The 25,256-nt window shown below is 40.8% G+C and overlaps 1 protein-coding gene across 2 annotated transcripts; it reads left to right on the plus strand.

Annotated features, from left to right (window-relative positions):
• The first annotated feature begins 600 nt into the window (after positions 1 to 600).
• Positions 601 to 24,838, plus strand: LOC140494603 (CDC42 small effector protein 2-like). 2 transcript variants are annotated; one of them, XM_072593957.1, is made up of 5 exons: positions 601 to 896; positions 9,680 to 9,954; positions 13,523 to 13,627; positions 17,915 to 18,059; positions 24,584 to 24,838. In XM_072593957.1, exons 2-4 carry the CDS (start codon positions 9,901 to 9,903, stop codon positions 18,014 to 18,016), a joined length of 261 nt encoding a protein of 86 aa, XP_072450058.1. In that variant the 5' UTR covers positions 601 to 896; positions 9,680 to 9,900; the 3' UTR covers positions 18,017 to 18,059; positions 24,584 to 24,838. The 2 variants fall into 2 exon arrangements, with proteins under 2 accessions (XP_072450058.1, XP_072450057.1); XM_072593956.1 differs by having other exon boundaries at positions 603 to 896; positions 17,915 to 18,047.
• Positions 24,839 to 25,256: the final 418 nt, after the last annotated feature.

Here is a 25,256-nt window from a genome sequence, read left to right on the forward strand (position 1 = left end):
ACTTACCATCATGCCTTCTTGAATTCTAGTATCTTGGGCAGTCCCAATTTAAACTGCTCCACTATTGGTGGCTATGCCTTGCACTCCACACAGCGGAATTCCCTTCCTATATCTCTTGACCTCATTTAGCCACTCTTTAAAACCTATCTCTCTGGCTAAATCTTTGATGTTCTCATCTAACACCTCCTTATGTGGTTTGGTATTAATCTCTGCAAAGTAACATGGGATGTTTTAGTCGCTCACAGACATTGTGAACGCATTGAGCTCAATTTGAGATATCTTGTAATCAATCCGTTCAGAAATGTTCTTACACACCTCTAGGCTAGAAGGGTTTTGAACCCGGGACTTCTGGCGCAGATGTAGGGATATTACCACCGCACCACAAAGGCCCTATTTTAATATGGTGCTGAGCAGCAGCCTCTCACCCTTTGAAGTCAGAACCAGCAGCTTCCAGCCTGCGGGGCGGGTGCTTTCGGAGATTGGGATGACTCAGCCCCCAACTCTCGGGGAAAGTCCGCAGCGAGGTTTCCACAGCAACCGAAGGGGGCGGGCAAACCGTGATTGACCGAGAGCCCACCAATCAGAGGAAGGCACATCCCGCCAGTAGGGGGCGGGGCCAAATGGGCGGCAGCGACCGTTAGCCAGAGCCGGTTCTACCCCTCCCCCACTGTACCGTGGCCTATCCAGTCCGACCGTTAGCCCGGACTAGCCCCGCCCCTCCCCCACTCGCAGCGGGTCCTGTTCTGCTCCTCCCCCACTGCAGCCGAGGTCTATCCTGTCAGTTCGTTAACTGGGGCCTGTCCCATCTTGTCCCTCCCCCACTGGAGCCGGGGCCTGGCCTGTCCCGTCTATCCGTTAGCCGGGGCCTGTCGCACTGCCAGAAGATTGTCACTGAGGTGTGTGTATAATTAATTACTATGTCTCTGTCTGGGAAATGGCAAATGGGGATAATTTTAATGCTCAGGTCAGGTGGGGAGCAACTGTGTTTCCTGATTTATTTCTGGCTGCAGATCAGAAGAATCTAGCATAAAATAAGGCCTTGGTTAAATTGTGATCCAGTCAAGTTTGCTTGTAATTTAACAGCTTTTTGAGTCTTTTATATGTTTATATAAAGATGGTTCTAATGGACGATAGAATGCGCAATAGAATTTTCTTCTCTCCTTGATAAGTTCTTACTTCCTCTTTTTTAGGATTTTTTTCTTTCACGACTGTGTTTTTCAGATACTTGGTAGTCTTATGCTATCTCAATGAATTGTGTGATTGTGGTTACAAAAAGGGTCAACACAGATGAGATGCATTCAATCTGGTTAGGGATCAGGAGCAGGATTTTAGCATTTGGAAGCATTGGAAAGCATGAGGAGGGTGGTGTAGAACTTCAGAATGACAGCTCAAATGGTAGAGTACTCGCTTAGCATGTGGTGGGTAGTGGGATCAGTGTCAATGTTCTCAACTTTATGACTGGCTCCTTGGGTTGAAAAATGTGGTGCTGGAAAAACACAGCAGGCCAGGCAGCGTCCGAGGAGCAGAAGAATTGACGATTCGGGCATAAGCCCTTCTTCAGGAATCCTTATGCAACAATGCAATGTAGGGGAAATGTTGGCCAGAAAGCCCAGGATCAAATTCACATTCAAATTCAAAATCCACCTGTTCCATTCCATGTTGATGAAAAATATCGACAATCGTTGCTTAGGGATGTGTAGTGAATTGTGTAGTGTAGGGAAAAAGTTGGACCCGTTCGGGGTCTGTAGCAGAAGTTTTAAATGAGTATTTTGCATCGATATTCATTATAGAAAAGAGCAGTGTAAGTCCAGAAATCAAAGTGGAGACCTGTGATATACTTGAATAAAGTAGCATTGAGAGGGAGGAGGTATAAGCAGTTTTTAGTGGGGGAAGTCATAGAGAAGTACAGCATGGAATCTCCAAACCCTCCCTATTCACATACCCATCCAAATGCCTTTTAAATGTTGCAATTGTACCAGCCTCCACCACTTCCTCTGGCAGCTCATTCCATACACATTTGATTTAAATTTTTGAGGAGGTGATGAGGTGTGTCGATGAAGATAGTGCAATTGATAGAGTCGACATGGACTTTAGTAAGGCTTTTGACAAGGTCTCACAAAGGAACTGGCTAATAAATTAAGAGCCCATGGAAGGCAGTGTGGCAAATTGGATTCAAAATTGGCTTAGTGGCAGAAATCAGAAGGTGGTAGTCTAAGGATGTTTTTGTGACTGGAAGACTGTGTTCAATGCATACCACACAGTTTGGTGCTGAGTCCCTTGCTTTTTTTTAAAGTGTACATTAATTGATGTAGGAAATATGATCAGTAATTTAGCTAATGACTTGAAAATTAGTTGTGTGGTAAATATCGACAAGGAAAGCCTTAGATCACAGGAATATAAAGACAATCTAATCAGATGGGCTGAACACTGGCAAATGGGACTTAATCCTGAAAAGTATCAAGTGATGCATGTTGGGAGGACTAAAAAGGCAAGGGAATACACATTGATTGTTAGAACCCTAGCAAATACAAAGGAATCAGTGGAACCTGGGTGTGCATTTCCATTGGATATTTAAGGGCAGTGGGACAGGTACATAAGGTGGTTAAGAAGGCATATGGGATATTTGCTTTATCAGTTATGTCATTAAATACCAGAGTAAAGAGGTTATGATAAAGTAGTAGTGTTAGTTAGGCCACAGCTGGGGTACTGGGTGCAGTTCTGATCGCCGCATTATATGAAGGATGTGATTGCATTAGAAAGCATGCAGAGAGATTCATCCGGATGTTGCTTCGGCTGGTGTGATTCAACTTTGATGAGAGACTGCATAGGTTGGGGTTACTTTCTTTAGAGCAGAGAAGGCCAAATGAGGATTAAAGTGTACAAAGCTCTGAGTGGCACAGAGTGTAATTAGGGACAAACCTTTTCCCCCTAGAGAGTCAGTAGCCAGTGGGCACAGTTTGAAGGTAAGGAGCAGGAGAATTAGAATCCATTTGAGGAAAATGAAGATTGTGGGTATCTGGAACTTGCTGCTGAAAGTGTGGTAGAAGCAAAAACCCTCAAGATGTTAAGAACTATTTAAAGGAAAACTTGAATTGCCATAGTGTACAAGGCTATAGACTTAGTGCTGGAAAATGCAGTTAGAATAGTTTGATGACAGACATGGACACAATGGGCCAAAGGGTCTCTTTCCATGCTGTAAAAGTCTATGACTTTGACTTTGTGAATGAGTACACAATAGATCCCGGGTTCAAATTCTGGATGAGCTCTCCTGAATTGCATTTTTCAAAATCTGAGTAAGGACTTGCCCATTTAAGAGAGAAGTGAATCAATGAGATTTTTAACTGTAGAGAGCTGTTGAGGCTATGTCCTAAAGAATATTCAAGGCTGAAATAGACAGTCTCACCTGATGAACTGAAAGAAGGACCGATGAACTGATTGACTATTTATCAGTAAGGAGATCTGGGATTATTGGGAAAAAGCAGGAAAGTGAAATTGAGGATTGTCAGATCAGCCATGATCTCACTGAGTTGACAGGCCAAATGGTTTACCTTTGCCCCACATCATATGATCTTATGGACATTATCAAGTTGGTGGATGAGGCAGTTAGGTGGCAAATAAGGTTCAGTGTGGAAAAGTCTGACGTGATAACACTGTAGAAAGTGTGTGCAGCAACAGAGGGTTCTGGGTGTATATGTGCATAAGTTATTACAGGTGGAGAGAATGACCTATTAAGCATATAGTATCCTTGGCTTTATTAATTGTGGTAGAGTACAACAAGGCTATGCTGAACCTGTATTTGGACCTAAATTGAAATATTATGTACAGTTCTGAGCATCACACCTTAGGATGGGTGTGAACCTATTAGAGAGAGTGTAGAAGAGATTTACAAGAATTTCCAAGGATGGAAAACTTCTGCTATGAAGAATTGGAGAAATTGGGATTTACTTTCTTAGAGAAGACAAGGTGAAGAGGAGATTTGAAAGAGATGTTGAAAATCATGGTGTAGATAGGAAGAAACTGTTCTCATCTGTAAAAGGATAAAGAAGAAAGGGCACAGACATAAAGTAATTTACAAAAAAATGCAAAAAACAAAATGAGAAAAAGCTTTTTCATGCAGTGAGTGGTTCGGATCTGAAATAAACTAAACAAGTACAAGTTCCGTTTACACTTCCTGCTGCCTCGGGAAAGTAATCAACATAATCAAAGACTCCTCCCAGACTGGTTATAAGCTCTTATCTTTGCCAGATGGAAGATAGTATACATTTGAAAATACATAACAACAGATTTAAGAACAGCTTCTTCCCCGCTTTATCAGACTTCGGAACAGATCTCTCATATTAGAATTGATCTTTCTCTGCACCTTTCTGTCGCTGTAATACTATATTCTGCATTCTGTTCTGTTGACCTGTTGTATTTATGTAAGGTATGATTTGTCTGGTTAGCACTATCTCGGTGCTTGTGACAATGATAATAAACCAAATCAAACAAAATCAAATCAAGAAAACCAAAGAACTGTGGATACTGTAAATCTGAAACGAATGCAGAAATTGTTAGAGGAGCTCAGCAGGTAAGGCAGTATCTGGAGAGAAAGCAGATTTTAACCTTTCACGTCAAGTCATCCTTCTTCAGAACTGATTGTAGCTCAGAAAATGTTGGTATATATGCTGAAGATGAGGTGGGGGAGGGGAGAGGAGTTATTGATTAGTTGGAAATGGGGCTCAGAGAGTGAAAACAACAGATGGGCAGAGAAAGGAATGGATCATGGTCGGTCATGGTCAGCCTGGGGAGAATAGATAGTTGCTAATGGGGACCATGAGTAGCTGACAGTGGGTTGGTTGTTTAACAGGGAGAAAGTGAGGAGTGCAGATGCTGGAGACCAGAGTTGAAAAATGTGGTGCTGGAAAAACACAGCAGGCCAGGCAGCATCCGAGGAGCAGGAGAATCGACGTTTCGGGCATAAACCCTCCTTCAGGAATGGTTGTTTAATAGCCCATGTGATGACAAGGCCTGGTGTGTACGGGTTGGGAGGACATCAAAGAAGATGCTCAGGCCCTAAAATTATTGAACTTGATTTTGAGCTCTGAAGGTTGCAGGATTCTCAAGCAGAAAATGAGGTGCTGAGGAATAGCCATCGAATACCTCCTCCTATCTCCCTGGACCATAATGTGACCATTAAAGACCTGGCTATTGTGTCCACAATGGTCACTAATCTCATTGAATCTGGTGGTCTCCTTCCCGCTACCTCCAAGCTCATTGTTCCTCTAAACCCACATAGCCCTACATCCTTCCCAAAGACCACAAACAGGATTGCCTGGGCAGACCCATTGTTTCTGCCTGCTCCTGCCCCACAGAACCTCTATAAGGTCACCCCTCAGCCTCTGACTCTCTAGGGAAAACAGCCCCAGCCTGTTCAGCCTCTCCCTAAAGCTCAAATCCTCCAACCCTGGCAACATCATTGTAAATCCTTTCTGAACCCTTTCATGTTTCACAACATCTTTCCGATAGGAAGGAGACCAGAATTGCACGCAATATTCCAACAGTGGCCTAACCAATGTGCTGTACAGCCGCAACATGACCTCCCAACTCCTGTACTCCTCTCCCAGTGACCACTCACACCCCCACGACACCTTCTGATGACATTGCAGAAGGTGTAACACCTGCCTGTTTACTTCCTCCCTGCTTAGTATCCACATCTTCCAGATGAAGCAGTAATTTACCTGCACATCATTCAATCTAGTCTATTGTATTCACCACTCAGTGTGGTCTGTATATTGGGGACACAAAACACAGTCTGAGTGACCACTTTGCAGAACTTGTGTGTTCTGTCCACAAAAATGACCCTGAGGTTCCTGTTGTCTGCGTCTTCAATACACCATGTGCCCTGGTCAACATCTGTCTCAGGCTTGCTGCAGGGCTTTAGCAAAGCTCAATGCAAGCTGGAAGAACAGAATCTTATTTGCTGCTTGGGGATCCTGCAGCCTTCACAATTCTATATTGAATTCAATAATTTTAGTGCCTGAGCACCTTGTTCGATGTCTTTCGCCCAACCCTGAACACATTATCATTGGCATTACCATCAAAGCGCTGCTGCCACAATCAACTGTTGTCAGCTACTTATGGTCCCCAGTGGCAGCTATGTATTCTCCTAGGCGGACCATAACCCATTCCTTTCTCTGCCCAACTGTCTCTGAACTCCATTTCTGCCTATCATTTACTCATCCCCTCCCCCACCTCATCTACAGCATTATTACCAACATTTTTCCTAGCCACAATCAGTTCTGAAGAGGGGTCACTGGACTCCAATTGTTAACATTGTTTTCTCGCCACAAATGCTGTCAGACCTGCTGAGTTTCTCCATCTGTTTTTGCTTCTGAAATGTACTGCCTGTGAATGTGGTAAAGGCAGGTTCAGTCGAGACTTTGAAAAGGACTTAGACTGTTAAATGCAAAAGAATGATGTTCGCATCACTTGATAGTGCAGATGATGGTGATTCAGCCTGTAATAATCCTATGATTCTGAGTGTGCTTGAACCATGGTTACTTATCTGACCCCTTTCTTTCCAAGTCTGCACAAATTGTAGAGACTCTGTAATTTCTTCAAATGAGGTAAACTGACCCAGCACAGGCCAGTAATGTACCCTGTGCCCTTTCTGATCTTTAAGGTTTAATTCCTCATTGTCCAGATTGACTGAGCCATTGAAGTGCCTAACAACACGTGGAACTTATATAAATAGATTGGTAACTTGCAGAAAACTTGAATTAATTAATTACCGTTATTGCTGTGTCTGATCAGTGCGGTACCATATAATGGAAATGTACAAATTTCTCAAAATGGAATGATATTATGGTCCATCATGCCAAGCCTTATTATACTGAATTTGAGATTGCTTCTGTGTGGCACCAAATCTGTGGTTAAAATTGAATCAGGTTATGTGCTGAGTGACCTTGCATCACTGAGGATATCCTACCTGTGTCTCGATCAGAAGGTTTTGAGGATATTTTGCCTATGTTGGAATCAGTAAAGCCTTGCTCAAATTAATGAAATAAAGTGGCCTGAATTTGGAACATAACAAATATCAGAAGGAAAGTACAAGCCTGTAAACATGTAAAAAGCAAGGAGACAAGATGCTGATAGAGCTATCTTCTGTTTCTAGTATTTTCTGTTTTAGTTTTAGATTTCCTGTACGTTTTAAAAAAAACTTATCTCAAAAATCCAGTTCATTTTGTGTACAATACTCATCTCCATGGTAGCAGAAATTTACGTAAGTAGAAAATTGAATTGCAATAAGAGTTTCATTCAAAATGACCCACTTTTAATTCTGGTGTTGACAGAGTCAACTTTTATTTCAATTCCTCGGATCGCATTTCTAGAGGAAAATTTCAGTAATAGAATAACATACAGGTTGGAAAAAGCACACACTGTCAACGACGAGGTCACATTATAAACAGAGTATCAATTTCAATTTGGCTTACAGTACAAATACTGCAACCCTTGTGCCTTCTACTCTGTCAGCCATTTATAAATGAACAGATGTTCCCACATACGTATGTGCAACACTAGAAATTTCCAGAAAGTTCCCAATGACTCAGTGAGTTTATCTAATGACGTGGAAAACTGCTAGATTCCTTTCAGTCTATTGGGTTAATCAGTCTCTAGCATAATGGCAATAAGGGTGTTACACTGAACATATAATTCATCAGTTATGAACGGAGAAAAGAAGCAAGGTTTCCTTGCCTGATCACTATCACTGACCAGAATGAAGAGTCACTGTTCTTTAGGGACAGTATCACAATAAAAAGTTCTGTATCCTGGTTGAAAATGTCCCCAGAAAGTATTATCCTAGTAAAGAAGCATACAGGACAGTCAACAAATAGGATTCATTGTCTTAGTTTGAGAAAATTGGTGAAAAAGTATTTTTAAAAATTGCATATGTTGTTGCAGCATGTTTTCAAGAAGGAGTTAGATATAGTTCTTAACCCTAAAGGGACCAAAGGCTATCGGGTGAAAGTGGGAGCTGGGGGAACTGAGGAGGATGAGCAGCCATGATCGTTTTGAATGGCGGAGTAGGCTCAATGGGCTGAATGGCTCACTCCTGTTCCTATTTTCTGTGTTTCAATGTCCATGTTTATGACAAAACCAAAAAATGAAAACTCCCAACTTTGGTTTTTATCTGGTGTTCCAGAATACAGTCTTGTCAGTGTGAAATGACTCAATAATCTGGTTATGATCTCACAAAATAGACATGTTTGCTGATAGCTTCAGAATGATGGAATCTTAAATTGTATTAAGACCTTACTCTAATTTGTTGGAGCAGCTGACTTGATGGGTGTGATTCAGCAAAAAAAACCTAACTTTGCGTAGTGTTACAAATAAGTTGTGAAAGAATTGAATAATCTGCAATTAATGTGTTCTGGGGTTCAGCATTGTTTAATATTGTGGACCATATGGTTCTTTTACAGAAAATATGGTTTTCAATATTCTAACATTTACCACAAATGTCTGACTAACTGGATAAAGAGTACTTTGTAGAGACACTGACACATTCTGTGAATGTCTGAGTAATGCAGAATGTTACCAAAATATTTCCCAGTGGAAAATACAGCTTCCCATGGATTCTGCAATCAGATAAAAATCCAACTGTCTAGGGGTTCTCCAGAGTCCTGTCGGACAGTCAGAGGGACAACATTCATTTGGATCTGTAAGCTGCATTGCTTAGTTAGATTAAGGTATTGTGTAGAGTGTCTGCAAGTGAGATGTATGAGTGGAAGCTAACATAATTTTTCTGACAATGATGCTGTTCAGATAAGTTTGATGGAATTCACAAGTAAGACCACTATTTACTAATTATTCACTGTTAACTTTAATATTTAGATTTTCTTTTACGACTACTTTTTCTCACCTAAAGGAGTGACTCTCTCAGGGATTTGCTCCCTAAGAGCTGGGGATTTGTTCCTTATGTTTTCACTCATTTATTTCCATATTTGCTGACTGTAACTGAAGTTTTTATTTCCTGGATAGTGATTCTCAGTGGAAGTTGTGACCCTTGACAAACTTTCCCAAGAGCTGTGTTCCTCTGTGCTGATTCTCAGTGGGGTTCAGGTTCTCTGTGTTGGCTGTCACTGGAGTGTGGGTTCCAGTGGATGTTTACTTTGATTAAGATACACGTTCCACATTACAGACTCTCACTAATTCCCTCTGCGCCAACGTTCACTGAAGTTTGGTTCCCTGTGTGTTCTCCAAGGGATACAAGTTTTAAAAAAAATTTACTTACCCTGATGTTTGGATTCCCTGGGCATTGCTCATACTCTTTTTAAGTAATGTTCCCAGCCACTGATTCTTACAGATTGGGAACTTCAGAACTGAGCTAATGTCATGCACCTGGGTCCTACCAGTAGTAAGATCATTCTTAACTAAACAGAAGTCAAACTATATTTTCATCCTTCCAATTTCACAGACAGCAAGACCAGTTATAGCTCCTCATGTGCTCTGGTGTCTCACGTTAGCTAGCTCAGCATAAGTAAGATTGAAGTTAGAACCTTGCTGCAATACTTGATATGTTTGTGTTTTAAAGTTAATGTAGAAATTGTGTGGTGTTGGTTGCTTGATTATATGAGAGCAAAATGCAAAACGAAAACTAGGTAATACATTACTAATGCACATATTTAATTTGTTTCTGCAGCTTGATTACAGCAACACTGGCAATACACACCAATAATATCAGTAGGAGAAACTATTGCTGTTGGAATACTGATAACCAAGAGATTACTGAACGTGAAATTTACAGCGCAAGTACCTGAGTGTTCCGCAACATTCACATCACCTGCCCAGATTTCTTTAGGACGTATTAACATAACCAAAGAGATCTTGGATTTATCAGACTCAGCAAAATAGTTTGTAACAATGAGTGAATTCTGGTTATGTTTTAACTGCTGCATTGCAGAACAACCACAGCCAGTAAGTGTATTATTAAATAAATGAATTCTATACTATTAACTGTTTACTGAAATGATTATAGTATAGAGCCATACTGAAGGACTTCAGTGGGATGTTCTATACTTAGAAAAGAGAAGAGGCAGAAATTAAAATGAAATATATGCTGTTGACTTTGTAATGTGGGATGTTCTTTGATATTTGCAGTTATGTCATTTTTAGGGATATTAAGACACTAAGTATCTAAAATGCAAATAATGTCTACAAGCTTGTTTTGGAATGGAGGAAATATGAATAGAAGTCGATCATTTAGCCCCTAAGTCTGCTTCACATTCCAACTAGTTTATAGTTGATCTTTCATCTTGATGCCATTTTGTTATTCTTATATCCTGGTATATAGAGTCATAGAGATGTACAGCATGGAAACAGACCCTTCAGTCCAACCCGTCCATGCCGACCAGATATCCCAACCCAATCTAATCCCACTTGCCAGTACCCGGCCCATATCCCTCCAAACCCTTCATATTCATATACCCATCCAAATGCCTCTTAAATGTTGCAATTGTACCAGCCTCCACCACATCCTCTGGCAGCTCATTCCATACACGTACCACTCTCTGCATGAAAAAGTTGCCCTTTAGGTCTCTTTTGTATCTTTCCCCTCTCACCCTAAACCTATGCCCTCTAGTTCTGAACTCCCCAACCCCAGGGAAAAGACTTTGGCTATTTATCCTATCCATGCCCCTCATGATTTTGTAAACCTCTATAAGGTCACCCCTCAGCCTCCAACGCACCAGGAAAACAGCCCCAGCCTGTTCAGCCTCTCCTTGTAGCTCAAATCCTCCAACCCTGGCAACATCATTGTAAACCTTTTCTGAACCCTTTCAAGTTTCACAACATCTTTCCGATAGGAAGGAGACCAGAATTGCACGCAATGTTCCAACAGTGGCCTAACCAATGTGCTGTACAGCCGCAACATGACCTCCCAACTCCTGTACTCAATACTCTGACCAATAAAAGAAAGTCTATTGAACGCCTTCTTCACTATCCTATCTACCTGCGACCCCACTTTCAAGGACCTATGAACCTGCACTCCAAGGTCTCTTTGTTCAGCAACACTCCCTAGGACCTTACCATTAAGTGTATAAGTCCTGCTAAGATTTGTTTCCCAAAATGCAGCACCTCACATTTATCTGAATTAAACTCCCATCTGCCACTTCTCAGCCCATTGGCCCATCTGGTCCAGATCCTGTTGTAATCTGAGGTAACCCTCTTTGCTGTCCACTACACCTCCAATTTTGGTGTCATCTGCAAATTTACTAACTGTACCTCTTATGTTCACATCCAAATCATTTATGTAAATGACAAACAGTAGAGGGCCCAGCACTGATCCTTTTGGCACTCCACTGGTCACAGGCCTCCAGTCTGAAAAACAACCCTCCACCACCACCCTTTGTCTTCTTCCTTTGAGCCAGTTCTGTATCCAAATGGCTAGTTCTCCCTGTGTTCCATGAGATCTAACCTTGCTAATCAGTCTCCCATGGAGAACGTTATCGAACACCTTATTGAAGTCCATATAGATCACATCTACTGCTCTGCCCTCATCAATCCTCTTTGTTACTTCATCAAAAAACACAATCAAGTTTGTGAGACATGATTTCCCACGCACAAAGCCATGCTGACTATCCCTAATCAGTCCTTGCCTTTCCAAATACATGTACATCCTGTCCCTCAGGATTCCCTCCAACAACTTGCCCACCACTGAGGTCAGGCTCACTGGTCTATAATTCCCTGGCTTGTCTTTACCGCCTTTCTTAAACAGTGGCACCACGTTTGCCAATCTCCAGTCTTCTGGCACCTCACCTGTGACTATCGATGATTCAAATATCTTTAATATCTAAAAATATACTCAAATGACTGAGATTCCACAGCCATCTAACATAGGGAATTCCAAAGATCTGCCACTCTATAAATGAAGAAATTTATCCTCGTGTCAGTCATGAATGACCTATTTCTTATTTTGAGATTGTATCTCCTGATTTTAGACCCCTCCAGTTGAAAAGCGTGGTGCTGGAAAAGTACAGCAGCATCCAAGGAACAGGAGATTCGACGTTTCGGGCATAAGTCCTTCGTTAGGAATGTTGTGTGCTGTGCTTTTCCAGTGCCACACTTTTCAACTCCGATCGCCAGCATCTGCAGTCCTCACTTTCTCCTTTAGACCCCTCCCAACAGGGGAAGCATTTGTCTTGAAAATTCCCAGTTGTGTCCTGTAAGAATTTTGTATGCTTCAATGAGATCACATTCCATACTTTTAACTCTGGAGAATATGAGTTCAATCTCCTCGGTTGTTAAAAGCCAATATTGTCATCCCCAAAGATAATCCTAGTGAGCCTTTGTTGCATTCTCTGTACGGTGTATTCTTAGGTGAGATGACCAATGTTGTATACAGTATTTCAGGTTAAGCCTCATCAAGGCTCTATATAATTGGAGCATGACTTCTTTACTCCTGTACTCAAATAATCTTGCAATAAGTGTTTATACTTACATTTGTATGTTAGCTTTCATGTATTTATGAACAAGAACACCCAGGTCCCTTTCACTTCCTAATCTCTCATATATGAGAAATACTCTGTATTCTGTTTGTCTTGCCAAAGTGGATAACTTCACATTTTTGACATTTTGTTTACAATCTTTGTGCCCATTCACCTAGCCTGTCAAAATTCCCTAGAAGCCTGTTTGGATCCTCCTTACAACTCTTATTCCCTCCTAGTTTTGTGTGATCAGCAAACTTTGTCCACGCATCTAAATCATTGATATAGATTGTGAATAGCTGTACTCGAGCACTGACCACTGTTGTACCATACCATTCGTATCCTGCTGATTTGCAATTAGGAGTTGTTTATTTCTAATGTCTGTTCTCAGTCCATTAACCAGTTCTCAATCTATGCCAAAATATTACTACTAATTCCATGTGGTATGATTTTGCTTACTAACTTTTGTGGAACCCTATTGAAAATCCAAATACATTTCGTCCACTGGTTCGCCCTTCTCTATTCTGTCATATATGTCCTCAAAAAAACAAAGTTTTTTTTAAGCCTGATTTTCCTTTCTTATATTCATGTTGATACTGCTTAGTTAGACCATTAGGTTTCAAGTGTCCAGTTGTCACATTCTTTATAATAGATTCCACGTTTTCACTACTACTAATGTCAGGCGAACAGGTGTGAAGTTATCCATTCTCTCTCTTCCTTCAGTCTTAAATAGTGGGATTGCATTGTTATCTTCTAGACTGCAGAAACCATTCCAGAATATACAGAAGTTTGGAAAATGATTATTGACACTTCCACTATTTCCAAAGCCAGTAGCTCATTCTATATAAAGTATTTTCTACACAGACTAGACTGTTCACATAGTAATCATATTTAGATAGGGTAGATCTTTCACCATGAGAACATTCTTAGTAATTGATTGCTTTAACCAACCTGCTGAATATTCGTGATAATCTATGCAATATCACCATTTTACCAGTGACATATCTGTTTATTAAAGTAGTACAGGACGTCATTCCTGATCTTGACATCTCTTTTGACAGAAAAGGCGAAGGCGGATAGACAGGAGTATGATCGGAGAGCCAACAAATTTTGTTCACACGTCACACATGGGGGCCGGAGATATGTTTGGGGATCGAATGAGCTCCGTAAGTATCTCTAACATAGTATTCTTACACAGCCCTTAGTCGTATAACCTTATCTTAATTGTCCTATTTATATACCTGACCTTATCTTGACTTGTCTGCAACCTTTGCCATCATTAGAACATAGAACAGTACAGCACAGAACAGGCCCTTCAGCCCACGATGTTGTGCCGACCACTGATCCTCATGTATGCACCCTCAAATTTCTGTGACCATATGTATGTCAAGGAGTCTCTTAAATGTCCCCAATGACCCTGCTTCCACAACTGCTGCTGGCAACACATTCCATGCTCTCACAGCTCTCGGTGTAAAGAACCCACCTCTGACATCCCCTCTATACTTTCCTCCAACCAGCTTAAAACTATGACCCCTCGTGTTAGTCATTTCTGCCCTGGGAAATAGTCTCTGGCTATCGACTCTATCTATGCCCCTCATTACCTTGTATACCTCAATTAGGTCCCCTCTTCTCCTCCTTTCCTCCAATGAAAAAAGTCCGAGCTCAGTCAACCTCTCCTTATAAGATAAGCCCTCCAGTCCAGGCAGCATCCTGGTAAACCTCCTCTGAATCCGCTCCAAAGCATCCACATCTTTTTTAGAATAGGGCGACCAGAACTGGATGCAGTATTCCAAGTGCGGTCTAACCAAAATTGTATAGAGCTGCAACAAGATCTCACGACTCTTAAACTCAATACCCCTGTTAATGAAAGCCAAAACACCATATGCCTTCTTAACAACCCTGTCCACTTGGGTGGCCATGTTAAGGGATCTATGTACCTGCACCCCAAAATCCCTCTGTTCCTCCACACTACCAAGAATCCTATCCTTAATCCTGTACTCAGCTTTCAAATTCGACCTTCCAAAATGCATCACCTTGCATTTATCCAGGTTGAACTCCATCTGCCACCTCTCAGCCCATCTCTGCATCATGTCAGTGTCCTGCTGCAGCCTACAACAGCCCTCTATACTGTCAACGACACCTCCAACCTTTGTGTCATCTGCAAACTTGCTGACCCATCCTTCAATCCCCTCATGCTATTCACCCCAAAGAGCCTCTATTGTCATTCAAGTAGGTGCAACTGCTTTTGCCAGATTCTAGTTGTAACTGGAATTGTACCTAGCTTGTTTCCTTGCTCCCGCAGTGCTATCTGTGGTGTCCCCCAAGAATCTATCTTTGGCCCACTGTAATGTCTCATATACTTGCTGCTCCTTGGCAGCATCATTCAAAACCATAGTGTTAGTTTCCACATGTAAGCTCTACCTCACCACTAAGTTGCTTGATGGCCCACTGGTGCAAAATTATCTGATTGCTTACCCAATCCGGCAGATGGGATATGGTAGAAACATAGAATCGTACAGCACAGAAAAGGGCCTTCAGTCCATCAAATCTATACCACTAAAAAGCATACTAGTAACTATGCTAGGCCCACTTTTCTACACTTGAATGACATGACACTTCAAGTGCTCACCTAAGTCCTTTTTTAAAGATTGAGGTTTCAAGGCTCAACTATCCTCCCAAATGTATTCCAGACCCTTATCACCCGCTGGGTGAAAAAGTTTTTCCTGAAATCCCCTTTAATCCTCTTGCCTATCACTTAAAAATTATAAGCAGAAATTTCCTCTTATTAAATATTGAAGGAAAATAAATGCGTTGTTTCTGGTTCCTGTTCCAAGCCCAACTGTAAATGTTCTAGAGGACTTTGAGCTGGGAGAGATTGCGCAGGTAGATAGAGAGAGAGAGACAGAACTGCAGTGGAATAGCCAAGTCTAAAAGTAAAGACTTGAATGCGGATTTCAATAGCAGATGAGCAGAGAGAGGGGCGAAATCGATCAGTGTTTTTGGAGATGGAAATATATGGTTACTACTGGCATGAATATGTAGTTGGAAGTTCATTTATGGCTAAAATACTGGTTTTATTACTCTCCTCGAGATCAAATCAGTCTCTTAGCATTTGGCTGATCACCCACATTCTATCGTATGTAAACTTGAACACATCCAAAACTCTGTCTGTCTTAACTTATTTCAAGTTCCATTCAACTGTCACCCCTATGCTTTCTGACCTACATTGGTTCCCTGTCATTTTTTTATTTTAAAATTCTCATCCCTGTTTTCAAATCATTTGCACCATCTCAATCACCATATCTCTGTAACACCTACAGTTCCAAACCATCGAAGGTACCTGCAGTCATCTACTTCTGGTCTACTGAGAAATTCCGACTTTAATCGCATCACCATTTGTAGTTACACATTCACTTGCCTGGACTCTGAACTCTGGAAGTTCCTCTCTATATCTTTCCACCTGTATTTATACCTCTGCCTTGTGTGACTTGGTGTTAAACTTTGCTTTATAACGCTTCTGAGAAGCACCTTAGGATGTATTATTATGTTAAAGGTGCTACATAAATATAAGATAATCTTGTCCTATTGCTCAATCTTAGCATTTTGTTTTGTTCTCGATCATTATCCAAGGAGTTCAGTTTTAATCTTTACTCCCTATATGTCCTTTCACACTTGCTTCTTCACTTGTCCTCTTTTTATAAGTGCATCAGGGGCTTATACAAAATGTAAAAATCTGATTTCCTTCAGATCTTCCTTTTCTTGCTGCTTTACTTACAAATAGTTGAGATCCCCTATGATTGTTTGTTCTATTCATTTCATATGTACCTAAATATTTTACTTTCCAGTTAATTCCTGCCATTCTGTGCTCTGTATTGTATCCTGAATAGTGTGGCTGAATCCTTCATTTCTCTTATATAGATTCTGTTTCAGACTCTTTCTTAGTTATGCTGTCTTCCTTCTGCCATTTTATTTGATCAATATAGCAACTCACTCCTTTATTCTGTTATTTATCATTTCTAAATGCATTAAAGTCTGAAATATTTAACTTCTAATCCTGTCCTGTCTATAGCCTTGTTTCCATTATCCTTATATTTACAGTACTTCTTCACTCTTAATTATTGACTCGTTGCCCTTGTCACTGATATGTTGCTATGTAGTAAATGTAATATGATGTCATTTTTCATTACCAGTTTTATATGTGCCATGTACTTTAGTATTATTTCACATAATCTTTTCTATTCTGAGTATTTGTTATTTTTATCTCTTTTTATATCCTGCCCTTTGCTCTCATCTCAATTTTTTCTTATCTTTTAGGTTAACATTACATTTGGTTGAATCCTTTCCTCCCTCCTTTATTAGTTTACAGCCCTGTCAACAAATCTGTCAATTTATCCTATCTTTACTGAGCACACATTACAATACAAATAGCCCAGAGCAAGCACCACCATTTGAATGTAACAGACCATCCCAAGTGGCTTCCAGAGGAGTGAAGAAAAATTAAATGCCAAACTGAAAGACAGAGATATTACAAAAAGTGACCTAAAGGTTGCTTTGAGGATGGGAGTGTCAGAGGCTTATTAATTCAAGAATGTGAGGTCCAAAGCAGCTTACTGCATGGCTTTTAGGATTGGAGCAGAGGGAGGTCATGACATGCAGTAGTTAGACCAGCCAAGAGTTTATGAAGGAAAGGCAACAACCTCAGAACTCCCACCACCTTGAAGTTTTGTTCCCATCTACAGTTCATGTGTCAAAGTTGCCAATGCAAGTAAAAAATTCTGTTATTTACACCGTGCCCGTAGATCTTCAGGCATGAAATGTGCAGGGAGAACTCTTGAGTAGCCTCCTTTCTGATCCTGAAATGTTGTAATGGCTCCACCTAGTTGTAATGGTGCAAACCACCAGATTTATAAATAAAACAGGCTTTCTATTCTATTGTGCTTGTTTCTCCTCCCGTTTTCTGAAGATGGTGACTTAATTGTTGGAGTCCACTTCTAGTACTACCTAATATGATGTGAGTTCAAAAAATTAGTACATCTATTCAGCTCCTACACTTAAAACTGATGTCTGTATAGTTCAGCAAGGGTCACTGGAGGATGACCGTGGATGATTAATTTTGTTATGCTCAGTCAGAGGTTACTGAGGTCAATTATAGTACCTCAAATAATGTGGTATAGATTGTGGATTGAGCCTGGTATCTCAATCTCTCCCCAACCTTCACTGCAGAAAGTAGTAAATGAGTTGTCAACAGATTGACTGACTGACTTACTGAGGAAGTGAAAAGTTAGACCTGTACCTATATATTAAAAAAAAGTATTTGAATTTTGAGCAAGCTACAGTGAAGAAGTGCAGTATTCACAAAACAAATTAGAATAAAAACTGCGGATAATAAGTTTTGATAGTGCAATGTTACATTAACCAAGTTCCCATTACTTACTGTTTTTTTTCTGACACAGATGATTGATGTACATGGCCAAATGCAATCTAAGGGTGGCTACAGTGACACAGTGCCAATTAGTATTCAAACAATGCAACTTATCGATACTGCAGCGGCATAGTGTTATTTGACGAAATAGTTGCATAACTCGGGTAAATCCATTAGTAAGTATTGGTGTTACTGTGGTATTGGTTATTTTCTCAAATAAAATTATGACCAAATATCACTATTATTTGGTGCTGAATTACAGAACTTGGGTCAACCCATTGAAAAATATCACTATCTGCTTAAATAACAATTGTTCTCTTTTCTGTGCTTCACTGCTGAAAGTGCTGATTCTTGCTAAGGTACAATTCATCAGGCACCAACTACTCACCTGAATGATCAATCTTCATCAGGTCACTTTGAGTCCTAGTAAAGTATTGCAACATGGGGAGGGGATGGCTATTGAGTCTAGCTTTGTCCATGAATCCCAGCTTTGTTACAGTACAGAAAGAGGCCATTTGGCCTATCATGTCTGCGCCTGCTTTCTGAATGAACAGTGCACCTAATGCCAATCTTGATCCTTCTCCCCAAAGCCATGTATCATCTTCCTTTTCAATAATAATCCAATTTCCACTTAATTTCCTTAATTGAACCTGCCTGCATCACTTTCTCAGGCAATGCATTCCAAACACTAACTACTTGCTGGGTGAAAAAGTTTCTCCTCAATTTTCTTAGCTTGTTTTGCCAATTTCCTTATACCTATGCACTCTTGAGCTTGATCCTGCCACTGGTAGGAATACATTTTCCCAACTATTCTGTTCAAACCCTTCGTGATTTTGAATATCTTCATTAATTCTTCTCTTAAGCCAGTCCAAACATCTCTGGAAGTGGCCTTACCAAAGTCCTGTACAGCCGCAACATGAACTCCTGTACTCAATTCTCTGACCAATAAAGGAACGTACTAAATGGCACCTTATGCATTTTGTTTTGTCATAATTTATGAGCATGCTTTGGTATGAACACTTATCCATCCGAATTTCTGTAATAACTTCACCTATTCAATTTTACTATATCAACTGTCACAATGATGTTGAAAGTCATCACCACTAAGTGGCTGTGTATAAAGAATTGCTGGAGTCTCAAAACTCTATTGGTAACTTACTTATATGAAAAGGAAGTTTCATTAACTGATTACAGCTAATAGCACAAATAGTTTACTTGCATAAATTAATATTTTGATGTTTTTGTACTATTTCAGATATGTACAGTATCCAATAAGTTAACGTATCTGTGTACAATAGTACATTGTATTTATACATATACATTGTACATTGACTCAGTATTTATTGCTGAGTCAGTAATGACTTTTGTACTTATGTAAAAATTTGTCTACCGGTTAAAAGAAAATTTAGTTTTATAATTTGCCTAATTTTGATTTGCATACGTTACATGTATTGAGCAGTTTCAAAAGGTCGAACTTATTTATCTGATTTGGTTTATATCCAAAAGTTAAAACATAATTTTAAGATTATTCTGTTAGGATCAGTACAACAGTGATCTTGTAATTATCTCGCAAATCTCCAAATCCATTTTCTGTTCCATCTTTGTTGGAATCATTACGCTCGTTACTTTGCAGCACCATGGCTGACCACATATAAAAAAGGAATTTATTTTTCTTGTCACAAACTCAACAATGAAGACGTGACCTCTGTATTTCCTGATAGCTCAGTGTGTTTGTTCATTGATGGCTACAAACAAGAAATATCTGGTATCAGGTTCCACTCCTAATCTGTGCAACTAATTTATCATAGTTGGCCATTAGAATTCAGCCAGCATAATCACAATAGGGAAAGAAAAGAAGTCAGTCAGAGATTCTCCTCTTGATTGCTACCAAGATTCTGTAATACAGTTGAATGTGACCATCTTTCTCCAACGCTTCTTCTCCATTGTCCAGCTGAGGGACAATGCCTAGACAATCTTTATCTATGTGATCTTGGCTAGACAATTTCCATCAATATATCTCTTTGTGTCTCTTCACCATTTTTTCTGAAGACTTCAATGGATATATCTTGGCTCTCATTTCTCCCCTATAGATTGCCACTAAGTGACAGCATTCAAAACACAATATCAGCTCCCACATCAGCACTGGCCATAGGCCAACTCACCACCATCTTTCTCTACCTCTCCACTATCTGTGTGCACTTCAGGAAGGCGTTTGACAAGGTTCCACATGGTGGGCTGCTCTGGAAGGATAGATCGCATAGAATCCAGGGGCAGCTGGTAAATTGGCTTGATGGTGGGAAGCAGAGAGTAATAGTGAAAGGATGCATGTCAATAGACAATAGATGCAGGAGTAGGCCATTCTGCCCTTCGAGCCTGCACCGCCATTCAATATGATCATGGCTGATCATTCCTAATCAGTATCCTGTTCCAGCCTTATCTCCACACCCCTTGACTCCACTATCTTTAAGAGCTCTATCCAATTCTTTCTTAAAAGAATCCAGAGACTGGGCCTCCACTGCCCTCTGGGGCAGAGCATTCCACACAGCCACCACTCTCTGGGTGAAGTAGTTTCTCCTCATCTCTGTCCTAAATGGTCTACCCCGTATTTTTAAGTTGTGTCCTCTGGTTCGGCACTCCCCCATCAACGGAAATATGTTCCCTCCTGCCAGAGTGTCCAGTCCTTTCATAAGCCTATACGTTTCAATCAGATCCCCTCTCAGTCTTCTAAACTCAAGGGTATACAAGCCCAGTCGCTTCAGTCTTTCTGTGTAAGGCAATCCTGCCATTCCAGGAATTGACCTCGTGAACCTACGCTGCACTCCCTCAATAGCCAGAATGTCTTTCCTCAAATTTGGAGACCAGAACTGTACACAGTACTCCAGGTGTGGTCTCACCAGGGCCCTGTACAGCTGCAGAAGCACCTCTTTGCTTCTATACTCAATCCCTCTTGTTATGAAGGCCAGCATGCTATTAGCCTTCTTCACGACCTGCTGTACCTGCATGCTTGCCTTCATTGACTGGTGGACAAGAACACCCAGATCTCTCTGAACAGCCCCTTTACCTAATTTGATACCATTGAGGTAGTAATCTGCCTTCCTGTTCTTGCCACCAAAGTGGATAACCAGACATTTATCCACATTAAACTGCATCTGCCATGCATCTGCCCACTCACCTAACTTGTCCAGGTCACCCTGTAATCCCCTAACATCCTCATCACATTTCACCCTACCACCTAGCTTTGTGTCATCAGCAAATTTGCTAATGTTATTGCTGATACCATCTTCTATATCATTTACATATATTGTAAAAAGCTGCGGTCCCAGCACGGATCCCTGCGGTACCCCACTGGTCACTGCCTGCCATTTCGAAATGGAGCCGTTAATCACTACCCTTTGTTTCCTATTAGCCAACCAATTCTCTATCCAATCTAGTACTTTGCCCCCAATCCCGTGCGCCCTAATTTTACTCACTAACCTCTTGTGTGGGACTTTATCAAAAGCTTTCTGAAAGTCCAGGTACAGTACATCCACTGGATCTCCCTCGTCCATCTTCCGAGTTACATCCTCAAAAAATTCAAGAAGATTAGTCAAGCATGATTTCCCCTTCATAAATCCATGCTGACTCTGTCCTATCCTGTTACTATTATCCAGATGTGCCGTAATTTCATCCTTTATAATAGACTCCAGCATCTTTCCCACCACTGAGGTCAGACTAACTGGTCTATAATTTCCTGCTTTCTCCCGCCCACCCTTTTTAAAAAGTGGCACAACATTAGCCGCCCTCCAATCCTCAGGAACCAACCCCGATTCTATTGAACTCTGGAAAATAATCACCAGCGCATCCACGATTTCCCGAGCCACCTCCTTCAGTACCCTGGGATGCAGGCCATCGAGTCCCGGAGACTTATCAACCTTCAGACTTAACAGTCTCTCCAACACCAAATCCTGGCAAATAGAAATTCCCTTAAGTTCAGGTCCTTCAGCCACTGTTACCTCAGGGAGATTGCTTGTGTCTTCCCCAGTGAACACAGATCTGAAGTACCCATTTAATTCCTCTGCCATTTCTTCGTTCCCAGTAATATATTCCCCTGCTTCTGTCTTCAAGGGCCCAATTTTTGTCGGACTGGAAGCCATGACTATTGAAGTGCTGCAAGGGTCGGTCATAGATCCATTGCTGTTTGTTATCTGTATTAGTGATTTGGATGAGAAGGTATAAGGCATGATTAGTAAGTTTGCTGATGACACTAAAATAGGCAGCATCGTGGACAGTAAGGAACGTTATCAGAAATTGCAGGAGGACCTTGATCAGCTGGAGAAGTGGGCTGAGAAATAGCCATTGGAGTTTAATATAGATGCATATGAGGTCTTGCATTTTTGGAAAGTCAAATCAAATTAGGAGTTTCATGGTGAGTGGTAGGGCCTTAAAGAATGTAGTGGAACAGAGGGACCTTTTGAGTTCAGGTTCATGGTTTTCTGAAGTTAGGGCGGTAAAGAAGGCTTTTGGCACACTGGCCTTCATTAGTCAGGACATTGAGAAGAGAAATTGGGAAGTTATGTTGCAGTTGTACGGGATGTTGGTGAGGCCACAGTTGGAGTATCATGTTCAGTTTTGGTCACCTTCCTATAGTAAGGATGTTATTAAATTGGAAAGAGTGCAGAAGAAATTTACAAGGAAGTTGCCAGGACTCAACAGTTTGAGTTATAGGGAGAGATTGGACAAGCTAGGACATCTTTCTTTACAGCAGAGGGACTGAGGGAGGGTCTTATAAAAGTGTGTAAGATCATGACTGGCATGGATCGGGTGAATGCACTCAGTCTTTTTCCCAGGGTTGGAGAATTGAGGACTAGAGGGTATCAGTTTAAGGTTAAAGGGGAAAGGATAAAAGGGAACCTGAGGGGCAAGTTTTTTTACACAGAGGGCTGGTACGCATATGGAGTGAGCTGCTGGGAGAAGTTATTGAGGTGGGCACATTAACAGCATCTAAAAGACATTTGGACAAATACGTGGATAGGAAAGGTTTAGAAGGATATGGGCCAAGTGCAGAGAAATGGTGTTAGTGTAGGTGGACATTTTGGTCAGCATGGTTTTGGCCATAGGGCCTGTCTCCATGCCATAGAACTCTATGGCTCAGGTTACTTGACTGTTATCCTGGTGAGCCAACATTTCCTGTAGATAACTATTGGCAATATTAGAGCAATTGGTCTTTGACTTATGTCACAAATCACGGCATGGTGGCACAGTGGTTAGCATTGCTGTCTCACAGCACCAGGGTCCCAGGTTCGATTCCAGCCTCGAGCAACCGTCTATCTGGAGTTTTCACATTGTCCCCGTGCCTGCGTGGGTTTCCTCCCACAGTCCAAAGATGTGCAGGTCAGGTGAATTGTCAATGTTAAATTGTCCATAGTGTTAGGTGCATTAGTCAGAGGGAAATGGGTCTGGGTGGGTTACTCTTTGGAGGGTCGGTATGGACTTGTTGGGGTGAAGGGCCTGTTTCCACACTGTACGGAATCTAATCTAATTACCTTTTCATAGAATTTCCTCCCATTTCCTTCCCTGGCAATGTATGAAGATACTTGCTACTTTGATATCCTGACTAACATTGAGTTATGTTTCCAATCCCATATCCCCTACATTACTAATATCACCTCCTTCCACTTTGTAAAATGACCCCACTCTACCCTTGCCTTTGCCTGTCTGCTGTTGAAGCCTTCAATAATTTTGTTGGCTCCAAAATTGACTATTCCATTCCTCAGTCTCTCATCTTCTACCCTACATAAATGTTAGCTTATTCCTAAACCTTGATGCTCATAACCTAACTTGCACCAAGTCCCATTTACGTCTTGCCGTGTGTTCTCTAAATGGTAATGGCAAGTCCATGATTTGAAAATTCTCATCCTTGTGTTCAAATCTCTTAACTTCTTCCAGACCTACAAACCTCTGGCAATTTGTTTTCCTCCAATTCCGACCTTTAGTGTGATCTTCAACTTCATGTGCCTCACCGTAGGGGGTTGTGCCTTCAACTATCCAATCCTTGGACTTGAATGCCTATCCATTTCTTTCTCACCATCTGTCTTTCTCTTCTTTTAAAGGAGATGTCTGAGGAATTTTTTTTTTAACACAGGAAGGGAGGTGCCTGGGACATGTTGCCATGGGAGGATGTAGAAGCAGATACATGAGCAAAGTTTAAGAAGCATTTAGACATGACCAGGCAGAGAGTAGAGGGATATCGACCATATACATGCTGATGGGATTAATTTCGAATGGCATGGTGGTCAACACAGACATGGTGGGCCAAAGGGCCTGATCCTGTGCTGCAATGTTCTATGTTAATTGAAATTTTTATTACTAACCAGACTTTAGGTCATCTGTCCTTCTTTGGCTTTGTGTTAGTTTTTGGGAGCTTTTACTTTGTTAAAAATGCTATATAAATGTGAATTATTGTTGTAATAACTTCCTGCAGGAAGATGTTTGTGTAATTACATCAGGCAAGGACAGAGTCATCAAATACCTTGCATGTCTTTTTTCGTGTTTTGTGGGCATTAGTCAGTCTAATCAAAAAAATTTTTTTTTTCTGATGTAGTTTTAAACATTTCTATAATTTCTTTATCTAACCCAGATGTATCTTACACAGCAAGTATCTGATTGCTATGTTTGACCCTCATCTTAAAATAAATTATGAATTGTTTCTTTTCTCTTTCAGATTCCTCTGTCTTCCTTAAAGTATTCATCTGAATCATTGCCTCTCCCTGTCAACTAAGCCAAGATGAAGTTTTTGCTTTGAGTATTAAAGGACTTTGCATTGTGTTAAAGGTGACCACATTCCTTCCAGAGAAACCTGTTGCTCCTCTTACCAGCTTAGATGTACAGAGAAACCGCTCCTTGTATTTCTCAAACTGAACTGTATGTTTTTTTTGTAAGATTGCCTGAATCAATAAAATTGAAGATGTTTTTGGCATTGCTTGGTTTATCTTTTGACTTCTAATAAATCCTGAATTGAATGTTCACACACACAAAGGAGAAAAACAGCTTTTCATCAGAGTACACATGTCTGTTTTTGAAGTAATGCTTAATTGTTGTGTACAGTGGTTCTCATTATATGGATAGACTTCCTTTTGAAACTATCAGATTCAGGATTTCAGTGTGGATTTGCAATTTTTCTGAGACACAGAAGTTCAGGTGACTTAATGAGAGGAAATAAACATTTAAATTATAGCTTCTTCTTAAATAACCCTCTTTTTCACTCCCTGTCCACTCATGAAAGTGCTACCTGTCACTGAGTTACAGTTCCCTGGTGCTGGGGTACACATTCCTGTGGCACAAATATTCCTTGGGGTATAGTTACCCTTCAATAGCTCAAACTAGTATCTAGTTTC

Source organism: Chiloscyllium punctatum, chromosome 24, assembly GCF_047496795.1.
Source record: "Chiloscyllium punctatum isolate Juve2018m chromosome 24, sChiPun1.3, whole genome shotgun sequence".
Lineage (NCBI taxonomy): Eukaryota > Metazoa > Chordata > Chondrichthyes > Orectolobiformes > Hemiscylliidae > Chiloscyllium > Chiloscyllium punctatum.